This window comes from Tasmannia lanceolata, unplaced genomic scaffold (genome assembly GCF_043159265.1).
Source record: "Tasmannia lanceolata isolate RefF3 unplaced genomic scaffold, GAP_Taslan_0.1 ptg000013l, whole genome shotgun sequence".
Taxonomy (NCBI): domain Eukaryota; kingdom Viridiplantae; phylum Streptophyta; class Magnoliopsida; order Canellales; family Winteraceae; genus Tasmannia; species Tasmannia lanceolata.
Window position 1 is genome coordinate 27,317,211 of NW_027518690.1, and position 26,415 is coordinate 27,343,625.

The 26,415-nt window shown below is 39.5% G+C and overlaps 2 protein-coding genes across 6 annotated transcripts in view; both read left to right on the forward strand.

The window, feature by feature from the left end:
* LOC143889983 (elongation factor Tu, chloroplastic-like) overlaps positions 1 to 1,660 on the forward strand; it is a 32,166-nt gene extending 30,506 nt beyond the window's left edge. Inside the window, exons 4-5 of one of the 3 annotated variants that reach the window (XR_013255073.1) lie at positions 108 to 698; positions 1,441 to 1,660. The gene's annotated coding sequence lies outside the window, so the exon portion shown is untranslated. The remainder of the gene's footprint in view (positions 1 to 107; positions 699 to 1,440) is intronic. The other 2 variants (XR_013255074.1, XR_013255075.1) reach the window with 2 other exon arrangements.
* A 9,172-nt stretch (positions 1,661 to 10,832) lies between these two features.
* Positions 10,833 to 26,415, forward strand: part of LOC143889984 (uncharacterized) — a 28,120-nt gene continuing 12,537 nt past the window's right edge. For all 3 annotated transcript variants that reach the window (XM_077394425.1, XM_077394426.1, XM_077394427.1), the window contains exons 1-3: positions 10,833 to 11,200; positions 12,950 to 13,542; positions 13,972 to 14,162. In XM_077394425.1, the coding sequence (XP_077250540.1) occupies positions 10,848 to 11,200; positions 12,950 to 13,542; positions 13,972 to 14,162 (1,137 nt within the window). In that variant the 5' untranslated portion in view covers positions 10,833 to 10,847. The remainder of the gene's footprint in view (positions 11,201 to 12,949; positions 13,543 to 13,971; positions 14,163 to 26,415) is intronic.

Here is a 26,415-nt window from a genome sequence, read left to right on the forward strand (position 1 = left end):
ATAATAGATATGTTGTGATTCTTGAATAGGGTTTGATAAATAACTTGTTTTCGACATGATTAAAGTTTGTTGGATTTGATCTTCCTTCTCTTTTCGTTTTCTGGCAGATCTCTGGCGAGATTTCAGCATATTTGACGGATTCTTTGGGAGCCTCGTTCAACGAGTTTTCCAATGAACCCAACCATGCCTCGATCCGATGAGAAACAAAAAAGTTGTGATCGAATGAAGTTCATAGGGAAAACTCGGAATAAAATTGGATTTAATGGAGAAAAACCTAACAGCGCGCTCAAGGTCGACCGTGAGGCGCACTGGTTTGAACAACGTGCTCCTAGGTCGACCGTGAGCAGTACTGGTTCGAATAGAACCCCCAATATGTCGACCTACAGGTCGACCGTGAGCGGTTCTAGCTGCGGGGTCTGGATTTTGAGGAAACTTCCGTTTTGGTTGGTTTTTGGTATTCTTTTGCATGGATTGCATACCCTTAAACCATTATTTGGATGGGAAAGTCTATCGTACCTATGAATCGACCTTCGAACTTTGAATTCCCCAAAGGACTTCATGATGACTTGTTTAGGGATATTTGGTTACTTTTAAAGTCGGTTGTGACTATTGTTATTACCAATGAATCTTTTGATGAACAAGGACCGTGAACGACGATCGATCAACTCAGACATAGAAATGTTGGACATTCAAGTAAGGTAAGTACCATAGCATTACTTAGTTTTCCCTCACTTTGAGCTAGATCTGTATTGTTGTTGAAATATGGAAAAGATCATCAAACTCTTACCCAATAGATATCTGAACTTGCGAATCTCATTGAATATCTGAAGTTGTGAATCTCATTGAATATCTGAACTTGTGAATCTCCTTATTTAGATTCCCATGATTTAGACATTGTTCGGACAGTCTTGGCTTATGTTGCAATCCTCAATGATTACATTGATTATCTCTGAAATTAGAATATAAGGACTTTAGACTGCTGACCTGGAGACTATATCGATCCCGCCAATGGGGGATAAATGTTGGCCTTGTCGATAAGTTATTTTTGGGGTTGGTGACTGCCGGCCTTTAAATGCAGCGTGCCTATTGGAATCTCAGGGTTCTACAGGACTCTGTGTCCATATCGAACTCTGAACCAAGTCTCTATCTCTTTGAATCATTGAACATTGTATCATGATGAGAACCATTGAATTTTCTGAACCATATGACCATGTGAAGCTTTGAAATATTGACCCTGTATTGAAAACTCTGAACTGCATCATTGCCTTCCATAGAACAATCTTCGAACTTGAGCATTGATTTTAATACTGCTAATTAAAAAAAATTCTGAAATGTTTGTTTATTGTCCTTGTTTTCTTATTCCTTAGCCTGCGCAGCATAACTATTAAACTGCTTTATTGCTTTTCTGGACTTTCGCTCATTTGTGGATCAACATTTCAGATACCGAGAACTAACTCTCAAGTAAGTCGCGGCGGGAGCGCTGCATCTTCTGTCATTACGAGGAATAGGACTTTGTTTTTAGTTATCAGAGTGAGTATCTATTTGAAACTTGAGACGCTATTGATGTAAACATCTTTTAACTTTTATAGTTGGGACATGTGGATGGAATTAGGATTTGGATTTATTGACAGTATTGTTAATTGATTTTAGTTAGCATAGTGATCTAATGCCTGTTTTGACTTGTTTATTTTGAATTCAAAATCTGATATTGAACGCCTTGTGCACTATAGGGTTCGCCTTGTAGTGTGTGGCACTGTCTCGTACTGGACTGTGTATACAGTTTGGGGCATGACATCATGTTTGGATTGCAAGAAAAACATTTCTGATCGAAAACATTTTCTTGAAATTTTTTTTCTTTCCAAACTTTAGAGAGGAATGATATGACTGGTTTATTTTGATAGATATTATCATAAATTGAATTTCTATCTGAGTAAAACTTGAATATGGTTAGTTCATTTATATAATCTAGTATGTAAAAAAGTAGGAACTTTTAGAAATAGTTTTCCTTCCCAAACTTTTTCCAGAAAATAATGGAATTAAACAGGGCTTGGAGAACTACTACTCTAGTGACATATATATGATCTTTAGTTCATGAAAATATTTCATGGTACATGTCCTGCTTTGCGAAAAAAAAAAAAAAAATCTTTTTTTACGGGTGTAATTTGAAGGATATTTTTAAATTTTTTATAATGAGTAATCAAGGTTATACAAAATGGGGTTCTTATACGATGGATGGACATATTTTTTTCAAGGAGAAATCTGACAGATTTCCCAATGATCTAAATCATTTATTTCCTACGCTATGGATAGGCCATGGAGCAAAATCCATCTGCATTGGAGCTACAAAGGAGAACAATTAAAACTGAAAATTAGTGAAGTGACTAAGATAAGTTAATTGTGTATCCTACAGTAAATAAATAAATTATCTATATGTTAATTGAATCATTCTTTCTTATTTCTGTGGATCATTTTAGAATCTAGATTTCAAAGGAAATTATTGTTGAATTTTTCTGAATTTCTCCGTTTGAATAATAAAGACGAAAGTTGAATTGGCCAAAGATTTGGTCATTCTCCACAGTGATTTTTGCATTTTGTGGGATTCGAGCTTACTTGTCTTCTTGCGCATGTGTCACAACAAAGGGTTTAGTCTTTTTTTACAAAATGGATTTCTGTTTTGCTAGCAGCCCTCGGGCAAAATATTTGGGATCCGATGCGCAGAGCTAAACATTTTTTCAGACTAATTTAGTAAGTACAAAATTAATTTTGAAATGAAAACTAGATTTAAGATGAAAAGTACGCTAGGCATTGTAGTTTGAGTTAGCAATCTTTCACTTTCTCTCTGACCCACGTCTAAGCCAATGGTCAAACCCATAGGTCACTAATTTTATGTCATAACTGATGGGACATAAATACAGCAACACTCCGAAATCTCGCCACGTGTCGTCCATGCACCGATAAAACCTAACCAAAGAAAGGCACGGGGAAACGGCAAGACCGTGCGATTACGACACGTATCACCTTCTCGCCGTACAAACCTCATCATCACAAATTATGAAAGGGATTATCCAGTGAAACGACGCGCACCGTCCAGACAGGGGAACGGCCCAATCCCGCCAAGGAAGGTTTTCTCTCCATAATGATGAAAAAGTCCTCACGCCACCCTTTAAAAAGAAAGAAAGGGGAAGAAGAGAAGGATCATTTTTTCTCAGTTCCCACAAAACAACCGGAAAAAGAGGCAAGGCAACGACAGAGGAGACTAAGAACTTAATCCCACTCTCCCTGTTAGTCCCCTCCGACCCATCCATCCGTACACCCAGAAAAGAACCTGCGCCTTGGTCCTGGTAAACCTGATCGAACCCTCTCCTCTTCTCGCTGTCCTTTATAATTGATTGGTCGAAGGATCTAACTTGGGTGTCAAAGTGGTCGTCCGGGACCCACCCCAGACCTCCCTGACCCCCTTTGTTTGTGATTGCAGACCCCGCGGAGGTCCTCTACCGACCACGCGATCGCAGACCCGGATTCAGACGCCATCAATAACTATAATTTTTTTTTTATGAGCAAGCTGGGGTTAGGCGGACCCCGACCAGAATTCATTAAACAGAAGGAAAAAAGAATATAATTGGAGAAGGAGCTAACATCGGCCAACAAAAAAGAAAACACGATACAAGCAGGTTCTACCTAATCTTAGTCCTTAAGCCTAACATATTTTTACAATCTCTATCAGATTTAATCTGATCTAAACATTTTTGAGATAGCAGCAGTGGGGGGATATCTGCACCCTTGCAAGGGCAAAGCCTCTTTGAGAGATAGTCTGCGGGCGCATTTTCTTCTCGCCATATATGTGAGATTCTCCATGCCAAAAATCAAAGCAGACAGGATCTGATCTGATTTACAATTTGGGTTGCCTTCCATGGTGTATAGGCCTTTCTCTCTATGATTTGAACTGCTAGCAAAGAGTCCCCTTCAATCCAAATTCGCTTAATTTCTATACCCACTGCCACTTTGAGGCCATGAAGAATGGCTTGAAGCTCGAGCATGTTTATATCAGTGCTTTCGTCGCATTCCACGTTTTCTTAGTATATCATCATGACCATTCCTCTGTCATTTCGAAGTAATCCGCCAATGCTGCTCCTTCCTCCTCCAGAGATGCATTTAATTTGACCTCTTATTTCTCAGGTTTCTTCCATGAGCAGTACCTTTCGGTATCTAATGATGGAAGGAATTTATATCCCAAGTGTGTAGCAGCCTGGAAATTTGTTTCAGTCTGGTTATCTTGAAGAGGGAGGCCATTAATGCGAACATGGATGTCGCTGATGATTTCCTTGAGGATCAGAGCTTTATGGCTGGACTTATTTTCGAAAATTTGCTGGTTTCTCTCTTTCTCCATATGTTGTATATGGTAGATTGGAACCCCAATTTTAGAGCCGTGGCCCTCTGCCCTCTTCCTTTAACAGATTCTCTAATCCAATTTTCTTCCTCCAGAATTGAATTTTTTGGTTTTCTTCTTGTTGGTAAAATCCATATCTTAAGAAGCCCAAATATGATTCTTAAGACTGTTGGATAAAATAGACGGATCAGATTTCTACAGATCTTATAAACAAATAATGAAAGAATGATATATGGCTTAGTTGAACCCAAAACACGTTACTTGAAATGAAAACATGTTACTCGACCTCAAAACAGTGCAAGTCGAAGCCAAAAATCCATGTATTGTAAATTAAACCATAATTGAAATAAAACATGAAAAACAGATTGCACTTATCTCTTTTGATGGAAAAACATTTATGGGAAACCCGATTAAGAAGAAGAAGGCTGAGTCGTGCCACTGGTCACTCTCCTTAAGAATCGTATCCGCCCCCTACCGGTGCAACCGGGATCCGCGAACCGATGCTCCAAGATAAAACAGCCAAAGTTGGCTCCAGTCCACGTGCACTCGCTGACTGGTCCACTCAGAACCACCTTAGAACTGTGCTCAGACACGGAAGGAATAGAAGGAAATGAAGCAAAACCAGAAAACATAACCCTTTTTCTGTGTGTACCTTGTCTTTAAAATTTAGAGGAAAATATTCAAATTTTGGTTTCCCTCTTATTTCAAAAGCTAGTGACTTTTGAGTGTTTTTTTAAATGAAAAGATTCTTTTTAATGCCCAAAACGGTTTCCATTTTACCTCATTAATTGCTAAATGGTTATGATAATAACACCTATTAAAGTTGCAAAACCGTTTCATCTCCAACGGTCATAGATATGAATGTTGGAAGAGAAACGTTCAAGGCTTTTAATTGTGGCTTTTCTCAACATTAATACCCATTATTGGTGGCTCTTTCCAACAGACACTTTGTGGTCTATAAAAAGGAGAGGAGAATATGGTTTGGAAAAGGCTAAGGGATTTTGGGGTCTACGTTTGGGGTGGCTTTTGCCAACAGAAAAATAAAGAGGTTTACACAAAAAAAAGGTTATGTTTTCTGGTTTTGCTTCATCTCCTTCTATTCCTTCCGTGTCTGAGCACAGTTCTAAGGTGGTTCTGGGTGGACCAGTCAGCGAGTGCACGTGGACTGGAGCCAACTTTAGGTGTTTTATCTTGGAGCATCGGTTCGCGGATCCCGGTTGCACCGGTAGGGGGCGGATACGATTCTTAAGGAGAGTGACCAGTGGCACGACTCAGCCTTCTTCTTCTTAATCGGGTTTCCCATAAACGTTTTTCCATCAAAAGAGATAAGTGCAATCTGTTTTCCATGTTTTATTTCAATTATGGTTTAATTTACAATACATGGATTTTTGGCTTCGACTTGCACTGTTTTGAGGTCGAGTAATATGTTTTCGTTTCAAGTAACGTGTTTTGGGTTCAACTAAGCCATATATCATTCTTTCATTATTTGTTTATAAGATCTGTAGAAATCTGATCCGTCTATTTTATCCAACAGTCTCGAAGATGGTTGTGGGTGTGAGTAACAAGTTGCCATGAAAATCAGTTGAAAAGAATTTCAGATTGTATAAAAGTCAAAGGGCTTGTAATATTTGTGAGATTTATGTATGTAACAAATTGGGGCAAGACAATGTAGAATTTAGCATGGTAGTCACTGTACTTCAAAAGAGTAGGATGTGGGTTTGAAATTTTTAAGAATTGAGTTTAGGATGGAATTTAGGTTCTAAATCAAAAAGAGTAATTTACAGAGTTAGTGGGTACTTACTCAAAGTACTGCTTGAATGATAAGCCCTAGATCCTCTTCTCTTCTTGATTCTTCTTCTTCTTCTCTCTCTCTCTCTCTCTCTCTCTCTCTCTCTCTCTCTCTCTCGGGCGGCAGCAAAATGGGTAGAAAACCCATACGTTGGGTTTTTAAAACCCATCACACCCTCTTTCTAAAATCCAAAAAAAAATCTTATTTCCTTTTTCCCCATATGACTCTTTATTTTGTTTGACCTTCATAGCAAGTGTACAAATTTAGAATAGCTATTCTTGGAATTGAATCTTTTAAATTTCGTTAACTTTTCTAATTGGCTTTCCCCCTAATTTATTTCCCTTATTATTACAACTAAGGAGTCTTACAAATCCTAGCCTTACTTAATTTAGTTTTCTTAATGAACAAGAAATACTTAAAAGGTGATACTAAATTTGCTAAATCTATGAACTTAGATAGATCCACCTAATAATCCAATTAGGGCTACATAATTTGATTTTGGGGATCTTAAGTGGGGTGTACATATCAATTGGTACAAAATTTTGATAAGGGTGTTTATCTATTTATTTATTCATTTTAGACAAAATGACTCGGTCATTACATAAATTGCATTGGAACTCACAAAATTTGACTAGCTTGGGAACCCACAGACACAGTCCACTAAAACGGACATGTCTCTTCAACCACTTATCCGATTTTAGAGTGCCTATACTCGTTGGAAACATCACAAAAATACCAACAATTTTCTAGTTTACCACACTTTGAGATTCTTCCATATAGAAGACCAAAAATCAGGTTTAAAATCAGGCTACAGCATTATGGCAGAAATGCACCTTGGAACTACACGCAAGCCACCTAGGCATGACATGGCTGCCATGTTGGAACTACACGCAAGCCACCTTGGAACTACACTCAAAAGTCACTAGCTTTTGAAATAAGAGGGAAACCAAAATTTGAATCTTTTCCTCTAAATTTTAAAGACAAGGCAAAAATCACTTTTGGCTTTTCAAATTCTTTAAAATTTCCAACACTTCTTGATCCTATTCGCCATAGAATCGACCTCTATATCCAGGCCGCCGAGTACCCACATTTGAAAAACAGGTGATCGGTGCTTTCAGCAGCTGCTCCACATAGATTACAGGTTCTGTCGATACGGATGCCCAGATGAGTGAGCCTTTCTTTCGTATTTAGCCTTCCCTGGATAGCCTTCCAAGTAACAATGGCTTGACGGTGGGTGAACCCTTTGCACCAAATTGTTTTGCACCATTCAGGCTTCTCATGTTGCTTTCTGATTTCTTCCCAAGCTGATTTGAGTGTAAATTTTCTACTTGGTTCTGGTTTTCATATTGGCAGGTTTTCTTGGCTTCCACTCCTCAGAATTTGACCCAGACTTATTTTTTCTTACTTCAGGGACTCCTTAAACAAAACAGGGTTCCATACTCCTTGGCTTGTGACATTGTCCAGCATTTTCATTACAACAAGAGAGGAGTGGGTACTTCTTTTCAAAATGAGTGTATTCAGTCCCCCCTTCGGGTGCCACGGCTGATTCCATAATTCGATGCTGCTTTCGTCCCCCACAAGATAACAAACATACTGTTTTGCTATATTTTTGGAGTTGAGGATACTTCTCACTCCCCACGATGGCTTTGCTGGAACCGGGATGGTCCAAATATTTTTGTGCTTTACATATTTTGCGTGGAACCAGGCCGTCCAAAGATAATTCTTCGTGCTAATGAGGTGCCAAAGGTTCTTAATCTGCATGCTCTTGTTTGAAGAAGGCTGGCAGAGTTAAACAAGAACATAACTATAATTTTGCATTAAAATAGATTAAAATAAAACAAAAAAATGATTAAAATAAAACAGAAAAATTAAACCCATGGTTAGGAACCACAAGAGAGAACACACACCATGATGCGATGCATGAGTTTCTTTTTGCTACTCTAAATTTTCTTTTCACATTTCACTTTTTTCTTTAGATTGGTAGGAAACAACGTCAACTTATAAGGGTGGTGAAGGGCCTCCATCTAAAATTCTGGACACACGGAGGACTAAGTAAAATCGCAAGTCGTTTTGGGAAACTGTTGTATATGGATTCTCAAACAGCCGAAGCGTCTAGGCTAATGTATGCCCGGCTTTGTGTTGAGGTTAGTGTGGAAAAGAAACTCCAGATTCTATCATATTAGAAACACCTACGGGGACCCATTTTCAATCGGTGGAGTATGACTGGAAACCCTCTCCTTGCAAAAATTGCATGGATTTCAGCCATGGGACAGACAATTGCAATAGTTTCTCTGATACGCAGAGCAGACCCAACATTCCCCCAAAGAAAGTTTGGAAACCAAAGATTCCAGCCAATAGTGATCCGAATTTTCAGGGGGATGAAACTAGGAAAATCGAAAACGCAATTCCCTCTTCAGATGGAGATAAAGTGAAGAATTCTGAAAGCATCAGAGGATCAAATGCTCTCCCTAACAAGATCTTGCTTCACTCCAATCGATTTGCTATCCTTGAAGAATCTGAAGCTCAACCCATTGCAGATCTCATTGCTGATCCTAATCAGATCCAAAATCTTTTTGCAGAGCATGGATCTTGGGAGAGGGTTACTCGAAAAAAAAAGCAAATCATCCCCCCTTGGTTTCCTCTTTCCTCCAACCCGTGGGATTCCTTCTCTCTCTAATCTTTGTTTCAGGAGGAGCCTTTGAAGGCCGGCTCTTGGCCTCTCATCTGTTTTCTCCTCCATGATCAGAGTTGTTTAGGTTGGTGCCTATCTGCTGGTGATGTGCTTGTGTTGTTTTTGGTGTTTTGCTTTCTTTTGTTGTCTTTGTTTCTCTTGCCCCCCTTTTTGTGCTTTCTTTTAGGGGCTTGTTTCCCCCCTCTATGTGTTTGGGGGTTGCTCTGTCCTTTTTTCCTTGCTGTATCTGTTTCTTCTCAGTTATAATATATCTGGTAGGGGTATGGCAAACTCCAGCTTACCCACAAAAAAAGAAAAGATTTCTCCGACTGCAACGTGGGGCTAAACTTTCACACAACCAACACAAAGTGGCTAGTTTTGGAGGATTATGGAAATTTAAAGTTGAAGGCGGCATGGCTAAAAATGCAAATCAGATCCAATCTAATTTAAGAAATGTAGATACTTTGAATTGAGGTCCAAAACCCATGAGACATGTTTCCAGACAGGTTGATTCTCTGGTTATAGGATTGAATGGTGTTAGGCACGAATCCCAACTAATTAAAGATCAGTCTACCAGTACACATAATTTAACTTAAAATACCTTTAAAATCATAAAAATTACTCTAGACAATAACATGATTACTAGTTATACAAAATGAATCTAGTGTGTACCTTCTTACCCCCAAGATGGATAATGTGAAGTAAATTCGTTTAGAAGTGTTCTTTAATAGTAGGAAGTCAAGATAAACCTATACTTTTAGGGGAAGAAACAAAAAAATCTTACAGCTTTGTTGTTAGCATTAAACGCTCTTAGAAGCCAATTCTTAGTTTGAGTATTGTATTCGCTCTTTTTTGTTTTATTAAGATGAGAGAGAAAGAGAGAGTCCCCAAATTTATAGGGAAATGATACCAGCACTACCATGTAAGCACTACCATGTATTGATATTTTTCACTAATGCTCTGTATGGTTGCCGGGTTTTTTTTGTTCCTGGGAGTTATGTGGGAGATAAAAAAACCCTTGGAGATAGGTGGGAAAAAAAAAAGTCCTAAAAATATCCTGGTAAAATAAAAATCCCATGTTTGGTTAGCCGGATTATGGTGGTTAAAAAAAAAACCTTTGTTTGGTTGCTTGAACTGTTGGGTAGAAAAAAAATTCTTCTCAAGCTTATTTTTGGTTCCTGAGTTTATTTTTGTTTCTGAGGTTATTTTGGGATGAGATGAAAAGGCAATCATTACAAAAGTGGTATTAAAAAATTCACCCAACAAGTAATCATTACAAGATGGGTATTAAAATAAACCTAGTGCTAAAAGGCAACCAAACATGGGATGGGACCAAAATTTAACTTACTCTCCCACATAACTCCCAGGAACAAAAAAAACCCCGGCAACCAAACAGAGTATAAAGCATCTTGTCTTCTAGTATTTAAAGAGCCGTCAAAACTCAAAAGGTAATTTGAGTTCCCAAAAAGCTTTCGCAAGTCACAAGCAAATTGAAAAAGAAAAGACAAGGTGAGAGTGCAACTATTAAAGTATGTTTGTGCTGACATCATTTCCCAATTTATATCACTAGAATTAGAATTAGAGGGCCATACAGGTACGACCACGAATGGCAACATTCAGCGAGCAGTTTATGTTGTCTTCTTCCTAGCTAGTAGGCCCCCGACTACAAGTATAGATCCAATCCCCAGCCATGGGCCGTCTCAAGCCGGCAAAAAAACTCCCTTGTTGAACGACCGAATCACCATACAACATATTCCTCCAATAAAAAAGCAACAACCCAATGCCGAATGTGAGACAAAGAAGGAAAACCAAAACAAAAAATACCCATTTCTTGCCTTCCCAAATCGTTTTGTCCAATGTCCAATACGTAGAAAAATCTTCCAGTCTTGAGAAATTACCTGAACAAATCCAGACCAAATCAACTCATCCCTTATCAACTATATCTCTACCCAACTTTTTGTTTCTCCTTTTTTTTCATTAGTAGGAAAAAAAATCCTGCTATGAGTATGCAGAAGAAACTTGCAGAAAAGCAAAGGGCGAGGCCGGAGCCGGTACCGGACCTCACAGACTTAATGAACGATTGGTTCTATGGGAGTGCAAAAACTGAACGAAAAGCGTATAAATTGGTGGATGCAGAGATGGAGAAGAAAGAAGAAGGGGGTGGCAGAAATAGTAACAGTAATCCTACAGAGGATTGGCTTGAAGAAGCGAAGAGAATGGTTGCTTCTTCACCTTCTCGGCATGATATGCCTTCACGACTTATTGGGTCACCGAGGTTTGCCAAAGGTCGTGGGAGTGAACCATCGGCAGCATTGCTTGATCGAAGAGACCCACTTTCAAGATCTGCAAGGAGGTATGTGTAGAAAGTACTTGTGTTTCGATTGCAAGAAAAAAAAATTCTGATCGAATTTTTTTTCTTTTCATGATTTAGAGGGAAATGATATGATTATGATTAATTTACATGGATATTATCACAAATTGAAGGTTTCTATAAGTAAAAAATTATTAGGGTTGGTTGAAGTTATCTTTTGCATAAAAAATTAGGAAATTTTTGAAATATTTTTCATTTACAAACTTTTTCCAGAAAATTCTTGCCATCCAAATAGGGTAGGAAAATCTGAAGCTAAAATTTTTCAATATATATTTAGGGCGCTGATATTTCCCCACCTTGTAGGCTATCCCCCCCCCCCCCACGGCTGGCTAACGTATTCCCACCATTTGACCGGTCTCTCTCTCTCCACACACACACTCTCTCTGTCTCTCTCTCTCTCCTTCTCCACACACACAACAGGAACAGTTGGTGGGCCCAACAGAAACCATTTGTGGAATGGTGGGCCCATCTTTGAAGAACGTAGGCCCCGCCCATACCATACCATAGAATAATCCAAACCTTCCATTTGATGAGCCATAAACTTATTTAACCCATTTATGGCTATTACGTAAAAAATTGCTAAAATGGTCATGTCGTTTCTGGGCCCCACGTGCACCATATAGACTATCGTGGATTAATTGATAGGCTGGGGGCCGTATGCCTCCCTTATTCTCATTAGCCCCACCATTATTTGATGCTTCATTTGGGAAAAGCTAAACAATTGATGTTGTTTTTTCAAGTCCAGGAGTAGTCAAACAACAATTGATACGGTGAATAGTCCAGGAGTAGTCCTTTACCTTGAGGCTCAGTGGAGTAGTACTGGTGAATATTAGAACTGAAATAGTCAATAGGTGTAACAGAAGTGAAGTCTCCTCGTAGGGTAGTGGTAAGAAGTGTTTGGCAAGTAGTTTCCTGTTGTGTAGTGTTGTTATCGAAATAAGGGGGCAGTAGGGTGTCAATCAGTATAGAAAGTGAAGAGAGAGAAAATAGAAGAGTGCTAAATCTTAAGATTTTACTAGCAAAATACCTTCATTTCTACGCCTTTTCTTTCCTGAGCCAGCCAATCTAATGTATTTATGACTACTCTTTATGCACCGGCTCGGGAAGAAAATTGCATTTCCCCAAAACATATGTTGTAAAATGATGGCCCAACTTATGCTACCTATAATGTGCATGAGGTGTAAAAAAATCCAGTGTAGAAAAATTTCAATTAAAACTTTTATTGAAAAAGTTCTCCAATAAAAGATTTTCCAAATTTGTTTTTTACCATTGCACTAACTCAAGCTTGAGGCTTTGTATCTCAACCTTGAGGCAGCAGCTGCCAAAGGTTACTCCATTTCCTAAAATGCTCTTAGAAGCCAATTAAATAAGAAAAGTAAAGTTGAATTTGTGCAACTATTAAAACAAAGTAGTGCCAATATCAATCAACTAAAAGAAACTTACAAACATTAGAAAAGTTATGCATAATAAGCGAGCAGAATGCAAACCCAAAAAATGTACCTGTATCTCTTGTGTACAAAGTTACATTTTAGCATTGAAAAATGATATATTGGCCCCCTGTTTTTTTACGCAAGACAGCCACCTCTAGTGTAAAAAAGAGCAGTCATAAGTCAAAAATACACTGGAGGGCTGGTCTAAACTCTCAAGTAGAAAAAACAGGGGCGCATGTATCACTCCCCGTACTGCATGATATCATATAACCCGTATGTATACATTTACAAAATGTAACAGAAATAGGTCTACAGAAAGCTTTAGCGGAGAGATCCTTTTGAAATCTGCAAAGCATAGCCGAAACAAATCCGAAAGCTTGGAGCCAGTGGCAGACAAATCCCCTGCTTCTGCAGTGCAACAATGGTTCTCCAACATCCTCAAACCACATACTACTACTGATTCAGAGCAAAAACAACAAGACTCTTCAAAAGAAAAACAAGATAGAGACTCCCTCAATCTCCCACCAAGACAACCAATTCGCCCAAAATCCCGATTCCAAGATGTTCCCTCCGAGTCAAAACCGATCCCTTCGAAGAGGACATTTAGAACGGGGACGGACCCACAAAATCAGATGTTGTCTCCACCGAAAAATCTCGTCGAGTCTACTCATCGGAGGTCTATTTCATCGTCTACTTGTTCAATGGAGAAGTTTTCGAGATCGGATACTGATTTGTTGAGTTTAAAACAGCTGGTTTCGTGTACTAAACCAGCGGAGGATGATGATGTTGGACGGTTGAATTTGTTTTTGAAAGAACGAAGGGCTAAGATTGGGCGAATTTCGAGTGGCGAAATCTCTGCTCAGTCCAAAATTATACTCTCAGGATCTCCAAACAGTTGAGTATCATGTTATTCATAACCATCATTTATTTAATCTTCTGCAGAACTATGAGTGTTACGGTCCTGAGTGGGACCTGCCTAGGTAAAAGACTGGTATGAGACACATTTAAAGGGCCTAACCTAATGCGTTTCATCAGCTCTGGAGCTTTTGGTATATTGGTAAGCCAATCATGACATAACATTACTATCATATCAAATGTTAGGTAACTAAACATTATGCCAAAAGCTGTAGGGCTGATGGTTAGGAGGCCCTTTAAACCTGTCCCATGCCAGGCTGGTCCCACCCAGCCTCATACGTATGCGGGCCCTCACTCAGGGTCATAACAGTGAGATGATCCAATTTGTTGCTTTAATGGATCTTACCATTGCCAATACCATTGTATAAAGTTTTTTTTTTTACGAAGTCTTTTGTGGTGGGTTTGCAGGTACAAGTACAATCGTTGCTGCCATTTGTTATGCCTGGCTGTTAGAAAATAAGGAGAAAAAGGAGGAAGGATGGGAGGTGGTAGTTCCAGTGATAAACATGAAGAGAGGGAGGATGTGGAAGCAAAGGCAAGCTGCTTGGCTTTTCCAACATGTGGGCATTGATGTCACTGCCTTGCTCTTCTCTGATGAGGTCAGATCTATCTTCTTTCCTCTTCATTTCATGTAATTATTATCTGGAAATGATATTTCCACCCCATTTTCAGTCTTATCACCTCTGTTTTGCTTGTGCCTTTTTTTAAAAACAATTGCAGTATTTCTTGCTTATTCTGTATGTCATTTTGAGAAAATGAAGTAATCTACAGAAAAAAATGGGGTATAAATGGTGGGACTCGGGGTGCAATTATCATTTCCCTTGTTATTTGTAAATGCAAACAATGACTTGAGGACACTTTAAAAGAAATATTTTTTAGGCTACTGATATTGACACTGCCATGTTTTAATAATTGCACAAGCTCAGATTTTTATTTTTATTTTTTTAATTGGCTTCTCATAGCTTTTTGGGAACTGTAATAACCTTTGACAGCTGTTTAACATGGCTGTTTAAACATGATATGATTAAGGATATGTACGGTGGAGCAGTAACTAGTGCAAGAACTACGGATGGCACGTCTAGTGAGTTTCCAATTACAATAGGACTGCACCAAGGATTAGCTATAAGCCCTTATCTTTTTACTCAAGTTATGGATGAACTTAGGGAGGGTATCCAGGATGAGGTGCCGTGGTGTATGTTATTTGCAGATGACATAGTATTAATTGATGAACCAAAGCAGAAGTTAATGCTAAGTTAGAGTTATGGATAACTACTTTGGAATCCAAAGGTTTTAGACTGAGCATGACTAAGACAGAGTATATGGAGTGCAACTTTAGTAATGTAAGGAGACGGGGCGATGATGTAGTAAATATGACTGGGCAAGAGGTACCTAAGAGGGATATCTTGCGCTATCTTGGTTCAATCTTACATAAGGAAGGAGAGATTGAAGAGGATGTTAACTACAGAATAAGAGTAGGTTGGTTAAAGTGGAAGCATGCTTCAGGAGTTGTTTGCGACCGTAAAATACCTACCAAGTTGAAGGGAAATTTTTATAAGACAGCTGTGAGATCAGCCATTCTATACGGCTCAGAATGTTGGGCCACCAAGAAGCAGCATGTGCATAAGATGAGTGTAGCGGAGATGCAAATGCTTAGATGGATGTGGGGCCACACAAGGTTAGATCGAATTAAAAATGAACACATCTGTAAAAAGGTGGGGGTGACACCAATTGAGGAGAAGATGAGAGAGCACCGCTTAAGATGGTTTGGGCATATCCAACATAGGCCTTTGCATGCTCCAGTGAGAAGAAGTGACTCGTGCCAAGTTGATGGATTTAAAAGAGCTACGGGCATACTGAAAATGACTTGGGTAGAAACAGTGAGGAAAGACTTGAGGGCTAGGAACATAACAAAGAACATGACCTTGGATAGGAGAGAATGGAAGAAAATGTGTAGACGAACCCAACTAGTGTCAGGATTAGACTTAGTCAATTTGGGCCGGGTAGACCCTTTCACCTTCTTCATGAAAATTTTCTAAAGGATTCATTAGCCGACCGCAACTAGTTTGGGACAAAGGCTTAGTTGAGTTGAGTTTTATCAAAGGTCTACTATTATCGGACGAGTGGGTTACCAAAGCAATAGGCTTAAAGACATCTTAAAGGATCTCATTTTCATTTCGATTTCGTTAAAATGGGCATAAAACAAATTTTATGCCTACTTTTTTAAATCTTAGGAATCTTCGTGTTGATGGTGTTTCATACTTTCATCTAAAGCGCCATGAGCAAAGAGTACATGTAGGAATCATCAATGGTCCAAATTTAGTACACGAGTATCATTTTTTGAATGGGTGTAAAATTTGTTAAAAATGGGCATAAATTTTGTTTTATGCCCATTTTACGCTGAACATAACCCTCATTTCTCACAAACAAGAAATTTATAAGTATTTATGTAAAATGAGCAACTTATTCAAACTAATGGATAATTATCCATTTTACAAGTTTCTTTCTAAAACAGTTGTTACTTGTATTGTTTCTTAAAGCTTCCTCGAAATTCTTCCTTTGCTCACCTAGGAGCATTTAGCTTCGCAAGTTGTTCCTTGCTAATTCACATGGAATTCTATGTTCCCTATGTACCAATTCTACCAGAAAAAATATACAAACTAATAACACGTGTATTAATTGGATTTAGGTATTTAAGGATAGGGAACAAAATGCAAGGGCAAGGTTCTTGAGTGAACTACCCTATTGTATCAAATTGTTTTTACAAATCTTTTCATATTTTTCGTATCAAAATCGCAAAACTTTGATTGTCGACAAGCTGGACGGCTTTCACTGCCTTTTCCATCAAGCAATCTCCATTAGTGTAATGAGATCCTTGTCGAATCACTCATGTATTGATCTTATAAGTCATTGGAGAAAATTCTAAGGAGAGATATATAAAGTTGATAAAGGAATTGAGGATAAAAATGCATTAGAACTGGTGATGGATACATATAGGGGCTAGTTGCTAAGAGCAAGGTTACCTCAACAATGACAGAGAGCTTTTAAGATTAAACATATCCCCACTCTTTTGGATCCAATTTATTGTAACCTCAATTACTTGCATGCCCCCTGCAAATTTGATCCTACCTACATCCGTATCGGATCCCCCTAGAGGCCCTGCCACCATGTCACAGAGCCAGAGCTAATGTGAAACATTGGATTTTTGTCGTAAGTCGTAACAGTGGTGGAATTACATCTTTGAACACTCAAGTTTTATTTATGAAGTGAGTCATAAAGGAACTACACCAGCTTTAGAAATATCTATTCTATGGCGTGGATCATTTTAACTCCATTACCCATGAGGATTCAGAATGTCACAACTACAGTGGGGGACGTGTACCATCACACAGGATGTTGATCAATTCTCCTGGGGTAGTGGAAATGAATCTTCCTAGACTCTTCTAGCGACTCCACACTTGTTATTCTGATGTCTTGTATGACTTCAGGGTTGCTTGAAAATTCATTTGCTATTTCCTCGTCATTCATTCAGTGTGATTTGGTCTTTGAATTATCATATAATATATATAAGAACGGTATAGGTAATTTGCTTATGTAATATGAAAAATGACACCTAGTACAAAAATGGTGAATGCCGATGTCACTTTAAAGCAAGCTTTAACTTCACAGGCAGCTTGCTTTCTTGCCGCATTAGGAAGACCCACATTTTAGAATAGATAGACACAAAGAACGCTGTTAGAATAAGCCTATATGCCTATAGGCATATAGAGATTAGAGAGAAAGTGTGTGAGTTGGGTATCTCCCCCTCACCCTTTTATTACTATAATAAAAGCTGTACAACTACAATGACTAAAATGCCCATAGGCATATAGGCTTATTCTAACACTCCCCCTCAAGCTGGAATGTATAAATTGTACATTCCTAGCTTGTTACATATGTCACTCAGTTTTGATTTATTTAATGGTTTGGTTAACATGTCAGCCAACTGTTTTGCAGAACGAGTAAATACAACGCGTATCTCCCCTTTCTGGATTCTCTGACGAATGAAATGACAGTCAACTTCAATATGCTTTGTTCTCTCATGAAAGACCGGATTCGTCGCAATATAGATAGCTGCTCTGTTGTCACAATACAACTGTGACGACGAAGGAAACACAATACCAATCTCAGCTAGGAGTGATCTCAACCAAATAATCTTAGTCGTAGTATGCTCCATGGCTCTGTATTTTGCCTCTGCACTTGATTTTGCAATGACATCCTGTTTCTTACTTTTCCATGAAACTAGGTTACTTCCAACAAAGGTACAATAACCGGTAGTCGATCTCCTATCCGCAGGGGATCCAGCCCAATTAGCATCTGAGAACCCCTCAATTCGTGTATGACCATGTCTTTTGAATAATAATCCCTTTCCTGGTGCACCTTTCAGATATTTGAGTATTTGAACCACTGCATTCCAATGCGAAGTACGAGGAGAGGTCATGTACTGGCTAACCACCCCAACGGCATAGGATATATCAGGGCGAGTAACCGTAAGGTATATAAGTTTGCCCACAAGTCTTCTATACCTACCAGGATCTTTCAACAACTCACCCTCTTCTGGAACCAGCTTCACATTTGGATCCATGGGTGCAGCTACAGGTTTCACACAAAGATTTCCTGTCTCTTCTAACAAATCCAGAACGTACTTCATCTGTGATAGAGACAAACCACTAGAAGAATATGCAACCTCTATCCCAAGAAAATATCTGAGACGTCCCAAGTCCTTTGTCACGAACTCTTTTTGTAGGAAGGCTTTCAGTTTCCGAATTCCCCCTGAGTCACTCCCTGTAATAATGATGTCATCGACATATACAATTAACATAATGCATCCTGCCGAGGACTGATGACTGAATACTGAGTGATCCACACCACACTGCTTGAGGCCAAACCTCATAACTGCCTTGCTAAATCTGCCAAACCATGCACGCGGCGATTGCTTCAACCCTTAAATTGCTTTTCTGAGGCGATAGACTGATGAGGACAACTCCCCCTGAGCAACATATATACACCTCTTCAAGGAGGTCGCCATGCAGAAAAGCGTTTTTCACATCTAACTGGTGAAGATGCCATCCATTATTTACTGCAAGGGAGAGGAGAATCCGAACGGAAGGAATCTTCGCCACTGGGGAAAACGTCTCATGATAGTCGACACCGAATGTCTGAGTGTAGCCCTTGGTCACCAGACGAGCCTTCAGTCGATCAACGGTGCCATCAGGTAGATATTTAATGGAGAACACCCATCGGCATCCTACAGGACGAGCACCAGCAGGTAGAGAAACTAGATCCCATGCGTGATTAGAATACAGAGCTCCCATTTCAAGATCCATTGCAGCTCGCCATCCTGGGTGAGGAAGAGCCTCATCCAGAGACTGGCGTAACACAACAGAAGACACAGACAAGACAAAGCTTTTGAAAGGAAGAGTTAGACGATCATAAGAGACCAAAATTAGAAATGGGGTGAGCAGTAGAATGAGAACGAGTACGTGAAGCAATAAGAGATCTCTGCCTATGAAGACGATTTGTCGGTGTGAGGAAGTTGTGCCTGTTGTTGACGACGTTGATATTGGACTTTAGTAGGGGGACGATCCACCCTAGGATCACACGAATCAACCTGTCCAGTGGGGCAAGCAGGAGGAGGTGCTAAGGAAGTCGCAGGAAGAGGGGGAAGAACAGGAAGAGAAATTGTCACATCAGGTTCCGTTCTGACAACATGAGGAATGGAGGTAGAGCCAAAGAATGATTCTGATTAAAAAAAGGTCACATCAGCTGATACATACCAACGGTGTAGACGCGGACTATAACAACGATATCCTTTCTGGGTGCGAGAGTAACCCAGAAAAACACGTCGTTCTGACCGAGGGTCAAGCTTGTCGCGACCAGGTCCCAAATGATGGACAAAACAAACACAGCCAAAGACACGGGGCGTAAGAGAGAATGAATCCTGATGTGGATAAACGATGTGAAATGGAGAATCCCCATGAAGCACCGAAGATGGAAGACGATTGGAGAGGAAACAAGCAGTGAGAATGGTGTCAGACCAGTAGGTTTTAGGATCATGCATCTGGAAGAGGAGAGTGCGAGGCACCTCAAGTAGATAGCGCAGTTTTCTTTCGGCGACACCATTTTACTGCGAGGTGTATGCACAAGAGGATTGATGGATAATGCCATGAGAGGAGAGATAATCCTGAAAGCCACCAGTACCAGAAAAAAACTCACGTGCATTATCAGTACGCAGGCATTTAAGACTGCAACTAAACTGGTTTTTTATTTCGTTATGAAAATTTTGAAATGCAGAGAAGACCTGGGAGCGATCTTTCAATAGATACAGCCAAGTCATTCGAGAGTAATCATCAATAAAAACAGCAAAATACTGAAATCCATTATTCGACGCGACCCTAGAAGGCCCCATACATCACAATGCACGAGTTGAAATAAACTATCTACTCTAGTGACAACTCGAGAAGGGAAAGACACTCTATGATGCTTCCCGAGTTCACAAGACTGACAATGAAATGGAGAGACAGAAGAGGGAACTAAGGATGTTGCCCGGAGGCGCTGAAGTGATGGGTGACCCAGTCGACAGTGCTACTGAAAGGCATTCACTGAACTGTGTAAAGCTGACAAAGAGGGGCTACAGTCAAGACAGTACAGGCCATCCACCTCACGACCCGATCCAATCGCCCTCCCAGTCGAAAGATCCTGAAAAAGACAGTAAGATGGAAAGAATGGGATAGAGCAAGAAATATTTTTCGTAATTTGGCTAACAGATAATAAACTAAAAGGAGATTTAGGTACACACAATACTGAAGATAGCGGAAGATTAGGTGAAGGACATGTGGTACCAATACCAGTGATAGGGGTAGTGGAACCATCAGCTAAAGTAATGGACTGAAAAACAGATGGAAAAGTGCAAAAAGAAGAGAGCTGTGATGAGTTACCAGTCATATGGTTCGAGGCTCCTGAGTCAATGATCCAAGACCCGGAGCTAGAAAGTAATGTAGTATGTGAACTACCTAGCTGAGCAAAGCCCGCAGTGGCCTGTGAAGCACTCTGTCGAAGGCGCTGGAGCTCCTCATAGTCTGCCTGCGTAAAGGAGAATGAGTCATCAGCAGGTGGCAAGGCAGGGGCAGAGACGACTGAGTCAGATGGGACAGAAGTGCTGAGGTGAGCTGATCGAGGCGGCCTGAGCTCGGGGTGCAATGTGTAACAAGTCTTAATGACATGGCCATCGCGCTGGCAGTGGGTGCAATAAGGACGGCCACGCCCACTCCTAACACGACCACCACCACGGCCACCGCGGCCACGAGCTCGTGAAAAAGAACCACCACCCTGAGAAGGACGAGTACCACCACCACCATCATATACTGCAAGAGCCGAACGGTCAAAAGTAGGGTGAGAGGGAGTCTCGCTAACGCACTGTTGAGCTCGGAAGTAAGTCTCGCGCAACGAAGGAATGTTCCCAGAACCAAGAATCTGATGGTGCAGATGTGTAAACTCTGGGCCTAGGCTCTCAAGATAGTGCACCACTCGAATCTGTTCCCGTTGACGCCGGAGAACATTAATATCAGAAGTGAGTGGCAGAAAGACATCAAGCTGCTGACATAAAGAGATGAACTTCTTGTAATGAGTTTCAAGAGACATGTCGTCACGATGGAGCTATATCCACTCAGAGTAAGTGGAACTCAGCTGTGGTAGAGATCATATATTTTTACTCAGCATCCACACTCAATCCAGCCAATATCTTCTTCTTCATACTCTATAATGTTAGTATTTAGTATGACACAGTACCTTGATATTGACCTATGTGTCTCTAGTTTTCTTACCCATTTTGAATCTGAATAACCATATACTCACCGATTTAAATATAGATTTCGGTTTCGGTTTCGGAAATAGCCGAAGTCCGAAACCGAAATTTTGGCTAGAATACTGAAATTTCGGCCAAATTTTGGAAAAAAAAAGGAAAATTTAATTTATGTACTGAAATTTTGGAAAAAAAAAACTTAAAAAATCACATTTTCTCGTAATTTCAGCCAAATTTGGGACTCTGGCCGAAATTTCAGATTTTGTTGATTTCAATTTCGGCCCCAACTAGAATAAAAATTTCGGTATTTCGGCTGAAATTTAAAACCTTGCATGCACTTCTAGTGTCTTATCTTATAAAATTATATAGAATAAGTCATTATCTAATGTACCACCGATGTATCTTACGATTTTATTGTATAACTAAAGATGCTCCTCTCTTGAATCATAAACATACTGATAATGACCCTTTATGCCACTAATATTTTCTTATACTTTGTAGGTGTGCTCATAGGTTTACATTTTATCATTTGAATGCTACCATGTAGGTCCATGACATATTTCGTAGGATATAGAAACATCACTTCCTTTGATCTCTCTATCTTGTCTAAAAAAATGTACAACCCTCCTAGATACTTTATCTCAAAAGTTCCTTTAAGGGTTTTTTTATCCTCAATCAATGATAGACCTATTATAATTTCTCTAAGTCACGCCTTGGGAGCGTGTTTCAAACTCATAGATTGTCTTCATAAGTTAGCAAATGAAATGATCTTTGTCTGCAATCTCAAATCTTTCTAATCGATTGATATATACTCTCTTTAAGGGATGCACGTAAAAAGCACTTTTCACATCCATCTTGTTTTTCTGAGAGGTAATGACAACGAGCAATCTCAAATCTTTCTAATCAATTGATATATACTTTCTCTTTAAGGGATCCACGTAAAAAGCACTCTTCACGTCTCAGTTTCTGAGAGGTAATGGCAATTCGATATAAGAATATTAGTTGATAAATGATAATTCATTATCTTTAACCGTTTGAGCTTTTTTTGTGCTGCTTGTGCTTTTGACGAACATTACTCTTCTCATATGGATCTACAATGTCACTAGTGGTAAATGAATTACAATTTGACACAGATAGATATGTCCTATGTAATCTCATGCCCAGTGTTCGGTAGATAAGAAAATTAAAATTCATCAAAGGAAATATGATGCAAGATATGAATTTTGTAAGATGATGTTGAGTAACATCAATAACCCTTTTGGTTATCACCATATCCCATAGGCCATAGTGTGTGAGTTATAACCGAGAATGGAATAGCATGGATAAGCCTGCCTCGGTGCTGTGTCAATGCTTTTGTTTTGTTCTAAAACTCCATTTGTTGATGGAGTATATGGGGAGAAACATTGCTGGTGGATACCATGAGAGAGACAGAAGTGTCAAAAAAACTGGGAGGTGTACTCACCACCTTCATCACTCTAAAGTACAATATATATGTGCCATTGTGCACGGTAACAAACATTTGAAAATTAGATAAAGTAAAAAAAAAAACCTCTAATTTTTTGGGAAGAAGATAAATGTAAGAGAACAAAAAATAAGCATTAACAAATATAATGTAATAGGGAAAGAAACTTGTGAGGGCAAACAAAATGACTATCGGGGACATTTTCAGAAGCCGTCAGCCTCTTCCTACGACGACCGTTGTTTCTGGATTCCCGATGGACTCCCTTATTTGCTCGTGTGGCTTTAACCTTGACCACACGTTGGATCACTTCCAAATTTCCTTGAAGCAGGGCACCATGCTCTGGAAGTATTTGAATCCTTGGCGATCCTCAATATTTGCTGTCGGAGGACTCTCAGTTTATTCGGGCAAGGCGATAACCTGAATAGATCTCAGTGGGCTCCTCCCAGATCCCACTCGGGGTCCTTGGGTAGCATTGAGGACAGGGACACCAGAGCGAGACAATTGGAATTCGGGGCCAGAAGAATCCCTGGCCTTAGAGCGTCTGAATTTAACCGTCGTTTGCCCCCTAATGGCAGTGACTGGACGTGTCCTAAATGTCAATAGAAAAACTTTTGATCTCGAAACGCATGTAGAAAATGTTCAGATCTCAAAACCAACTTGGCCCCAGCCATGGTTTGGAGGCCTAAATTCGGACCTTCTTAGGCTGATATACATGTTGACCCCTTAGCCCTTGAGATCCCGGTTAACTTGGTAAAGGAAAGTGTAATGACTGCGATTAACTTTTCTTTAAATAACCCTAAGATTTAGGCTTTGGATCGATGGATCTAAATTTCAAGACTGAATTGTTAGAATTTTTAAACAAAATAATAAAAAGATTTGAAAAGATTTTGGAGGGAAGATTCAAATTATGTTTCCCTCTCTTGTTTTAAAGCAAAAGACTTGCATATGTGGGGACTTGAACAAGACTTGCATATGTGGGGACTTGAACACAAGACCTTGGTGAATGTGCTTGTGGTGTGTTTTCAAAACCAAAAACGTTTTTGTCTTTTAATGGTAATTAAGAGAGAAACGTTTTTGTCTTTTAATGGTAATTAAGAGAGAAACGTTTTTGTCTTTTAATGGTAATTAAGAGAGAAACGTTTTTGTCTTTTAATGGTAATTAAGAGAGAAACGTTTATGTCTTTTAATGGTAATTAAGAGAGAAACGTTTTTGTCTTTTAATGGTAATTAAGAGAGAAACGTTTTTGTCTTTTAATGGTGATTAAAAGAGAAACGTTTTTGTCTTTTAATGGTAATTAAGAGAGAAACGTTTTTTTTTCTTTTAATGGTGATTAATTATCCTCCAACAGTCAAATTCTCATCTATAAAAAGAAGAGAACAGCACCATTGGAGATATAGTTTTTACAGAAAACATCAAAGTTTCTGCTTGTCTTCTTCCTTTCCTCCGTTCTGATCTGAGCACAGTTCTACGGTGATTCTGGGTGGACCAGTCAGCGAGTGCACGTGGACTGGAGCCAACTTTGGCTGTTTTATCTTGGAGCGTCACACAAAGTTAAATTATTTCATCAATTCAAAACCCTTGTGTGCGTTGACACTTTTCAACCCCTTATCAATTCTTTACATCGACTTAAAAGAACATGGATATGATTTTATCTTCAGGCTGATTCCCCTCACACTTTCACTTAGAGGCCGTCCCAATATATACATCCGAGGTCTTTACAAGGCAGGTGATACCTAACTTTGCTCGTATGGCTTTCAATTTATCCAACAAGAATGGTGAAGTATTTGATTTACATTGTTACTAAGTTATTCTATATTATATGTTGAAATGGATTCAGTTTAAATTGTATTTATTTATTTGATTCTGAAAAGCTCTAAGAAAGGTAGGAAAGGTTGCTGAGCTGTATATGGAAAATTTCTCCTTAGTATGTAGACGTGTTTTAAAACTGGGGAGGGCATGGACCCAAAAGGGCAGTGACCCAAAAGGGCATGACCCAGAACCGGACAATAGCGGACAATATCTACATGGGTAGGATCGGGATTTCACATCATGGTATCAGGGCTGGACCTTCCATCATATTGGAAAAGTATTTGTTCAGTGTATTTGAATTGAATTCTGGTTTAGAAAATCTCTATAAATTATCATATTGGAAAAATATTTGTTCAGTGTATTTGAATTGAATTCTGGTTTAGAAAATCTCTATGAATTATTATGTTGGAAAAGTATTTGAATGTTATTTGAATAAATATGGATCTTGATCAGCTGTTTAGATTGAACTATCATACCTGCCAGGTTACTATCACTCTGCTTGACGTTGTTTTCTCCCCAGGATTAGAGGATGCCCACGAGGACGTTTAGGAGCATAGAGCGATGGGAGAAATAATTGAAATGACGATACTTTCGTCGACGTCTCGGTTTTATTTAAGAAATTTCTAGTTTGGATTTTATTTAGTAGAACATGTTATTGAAATGTCGATGTTATTGTAAGGAACACTTTAGTTATGGAATAAGAATGGCAGTTGTTTAAGTTTCATAGATGTTTGTTAAAAAATAAATAAAATTATTGCGAGTATTTTGACAGGTGTTTGCTTGTAGCGATCCGGTCACGGGAATCGGGTCGTTACAGAAAGAAGGAAAAACCTAAAGAGCTGCCTCATTGGAAGCTTGAAGCTGGAGCTTGGCTGCTGAAAGATGTATGTGAGTGGGCTAAAAGATGTTGGGGCCTCCCAGAATTGCAAAAGCCCTTCTCTATTAACTCAGTAGATATCCTTTTTTGTTTTGAGTCAGAATCACAGGCGACTGCCATCCTCAGGCGTGGAGGTGTTGCTCTGGGAGGGCTTCTCTCTTCCCTTCAGCCTTGGTTTCCGGCATATAATACGGGTGCTAGAACCTTCAGGATCAGATTTTACGATATTCCTCTTCATGCCAGGTCAACGTCATCTGTGGAGTCTCTTGGGCAGCACCTAGGCCAGGTGATCCAGACCCAGCTCTTTGGGAATCATGACCACTGCATGTCTTTCGCCTTAGCCTTTGTCATAACTCCCCTTTGGAAATCTATCCCCTCATCCATTAATCTAAGAGTGGATTCCAGCATTTATTCTGTTGGAGTTAAGATGATCTCTGAGGATAGCATTAATAGTTTGGCGTTGTCAGTTATGGGGGAATCAAGCAGTAAGGATAATTTGGATGTTTGTGAGGGCCCCGATCAGATCTCCGACGTTCAGTTGCCGGCGACGGTTGCCTCACTCGAAAAGGTGACAGATGCTAATCCCGATACCTGCGACCCCTCCAGGGAGCCGTTGGTCGGCCCCGATTTGAATTTTGAATCACCCAAGCCTTCCACCACCAACTCGCCAAGAATGTCAGAGAGTAGGAAAGCTGCAGTGCTTTGATAGTCGTGGGTCAGACTGGAAATGGATCGGCACAAAAAACATTAAATGCAGCAGCTCGTGGCGAGAAAGGAAAAGCCTTTCGAAAAGATGTTGCTGACAGTTATATACTGACTTCGGCTAAAGATAAAAACTAGATTTAATAGTGAAATTAAAAAACCAA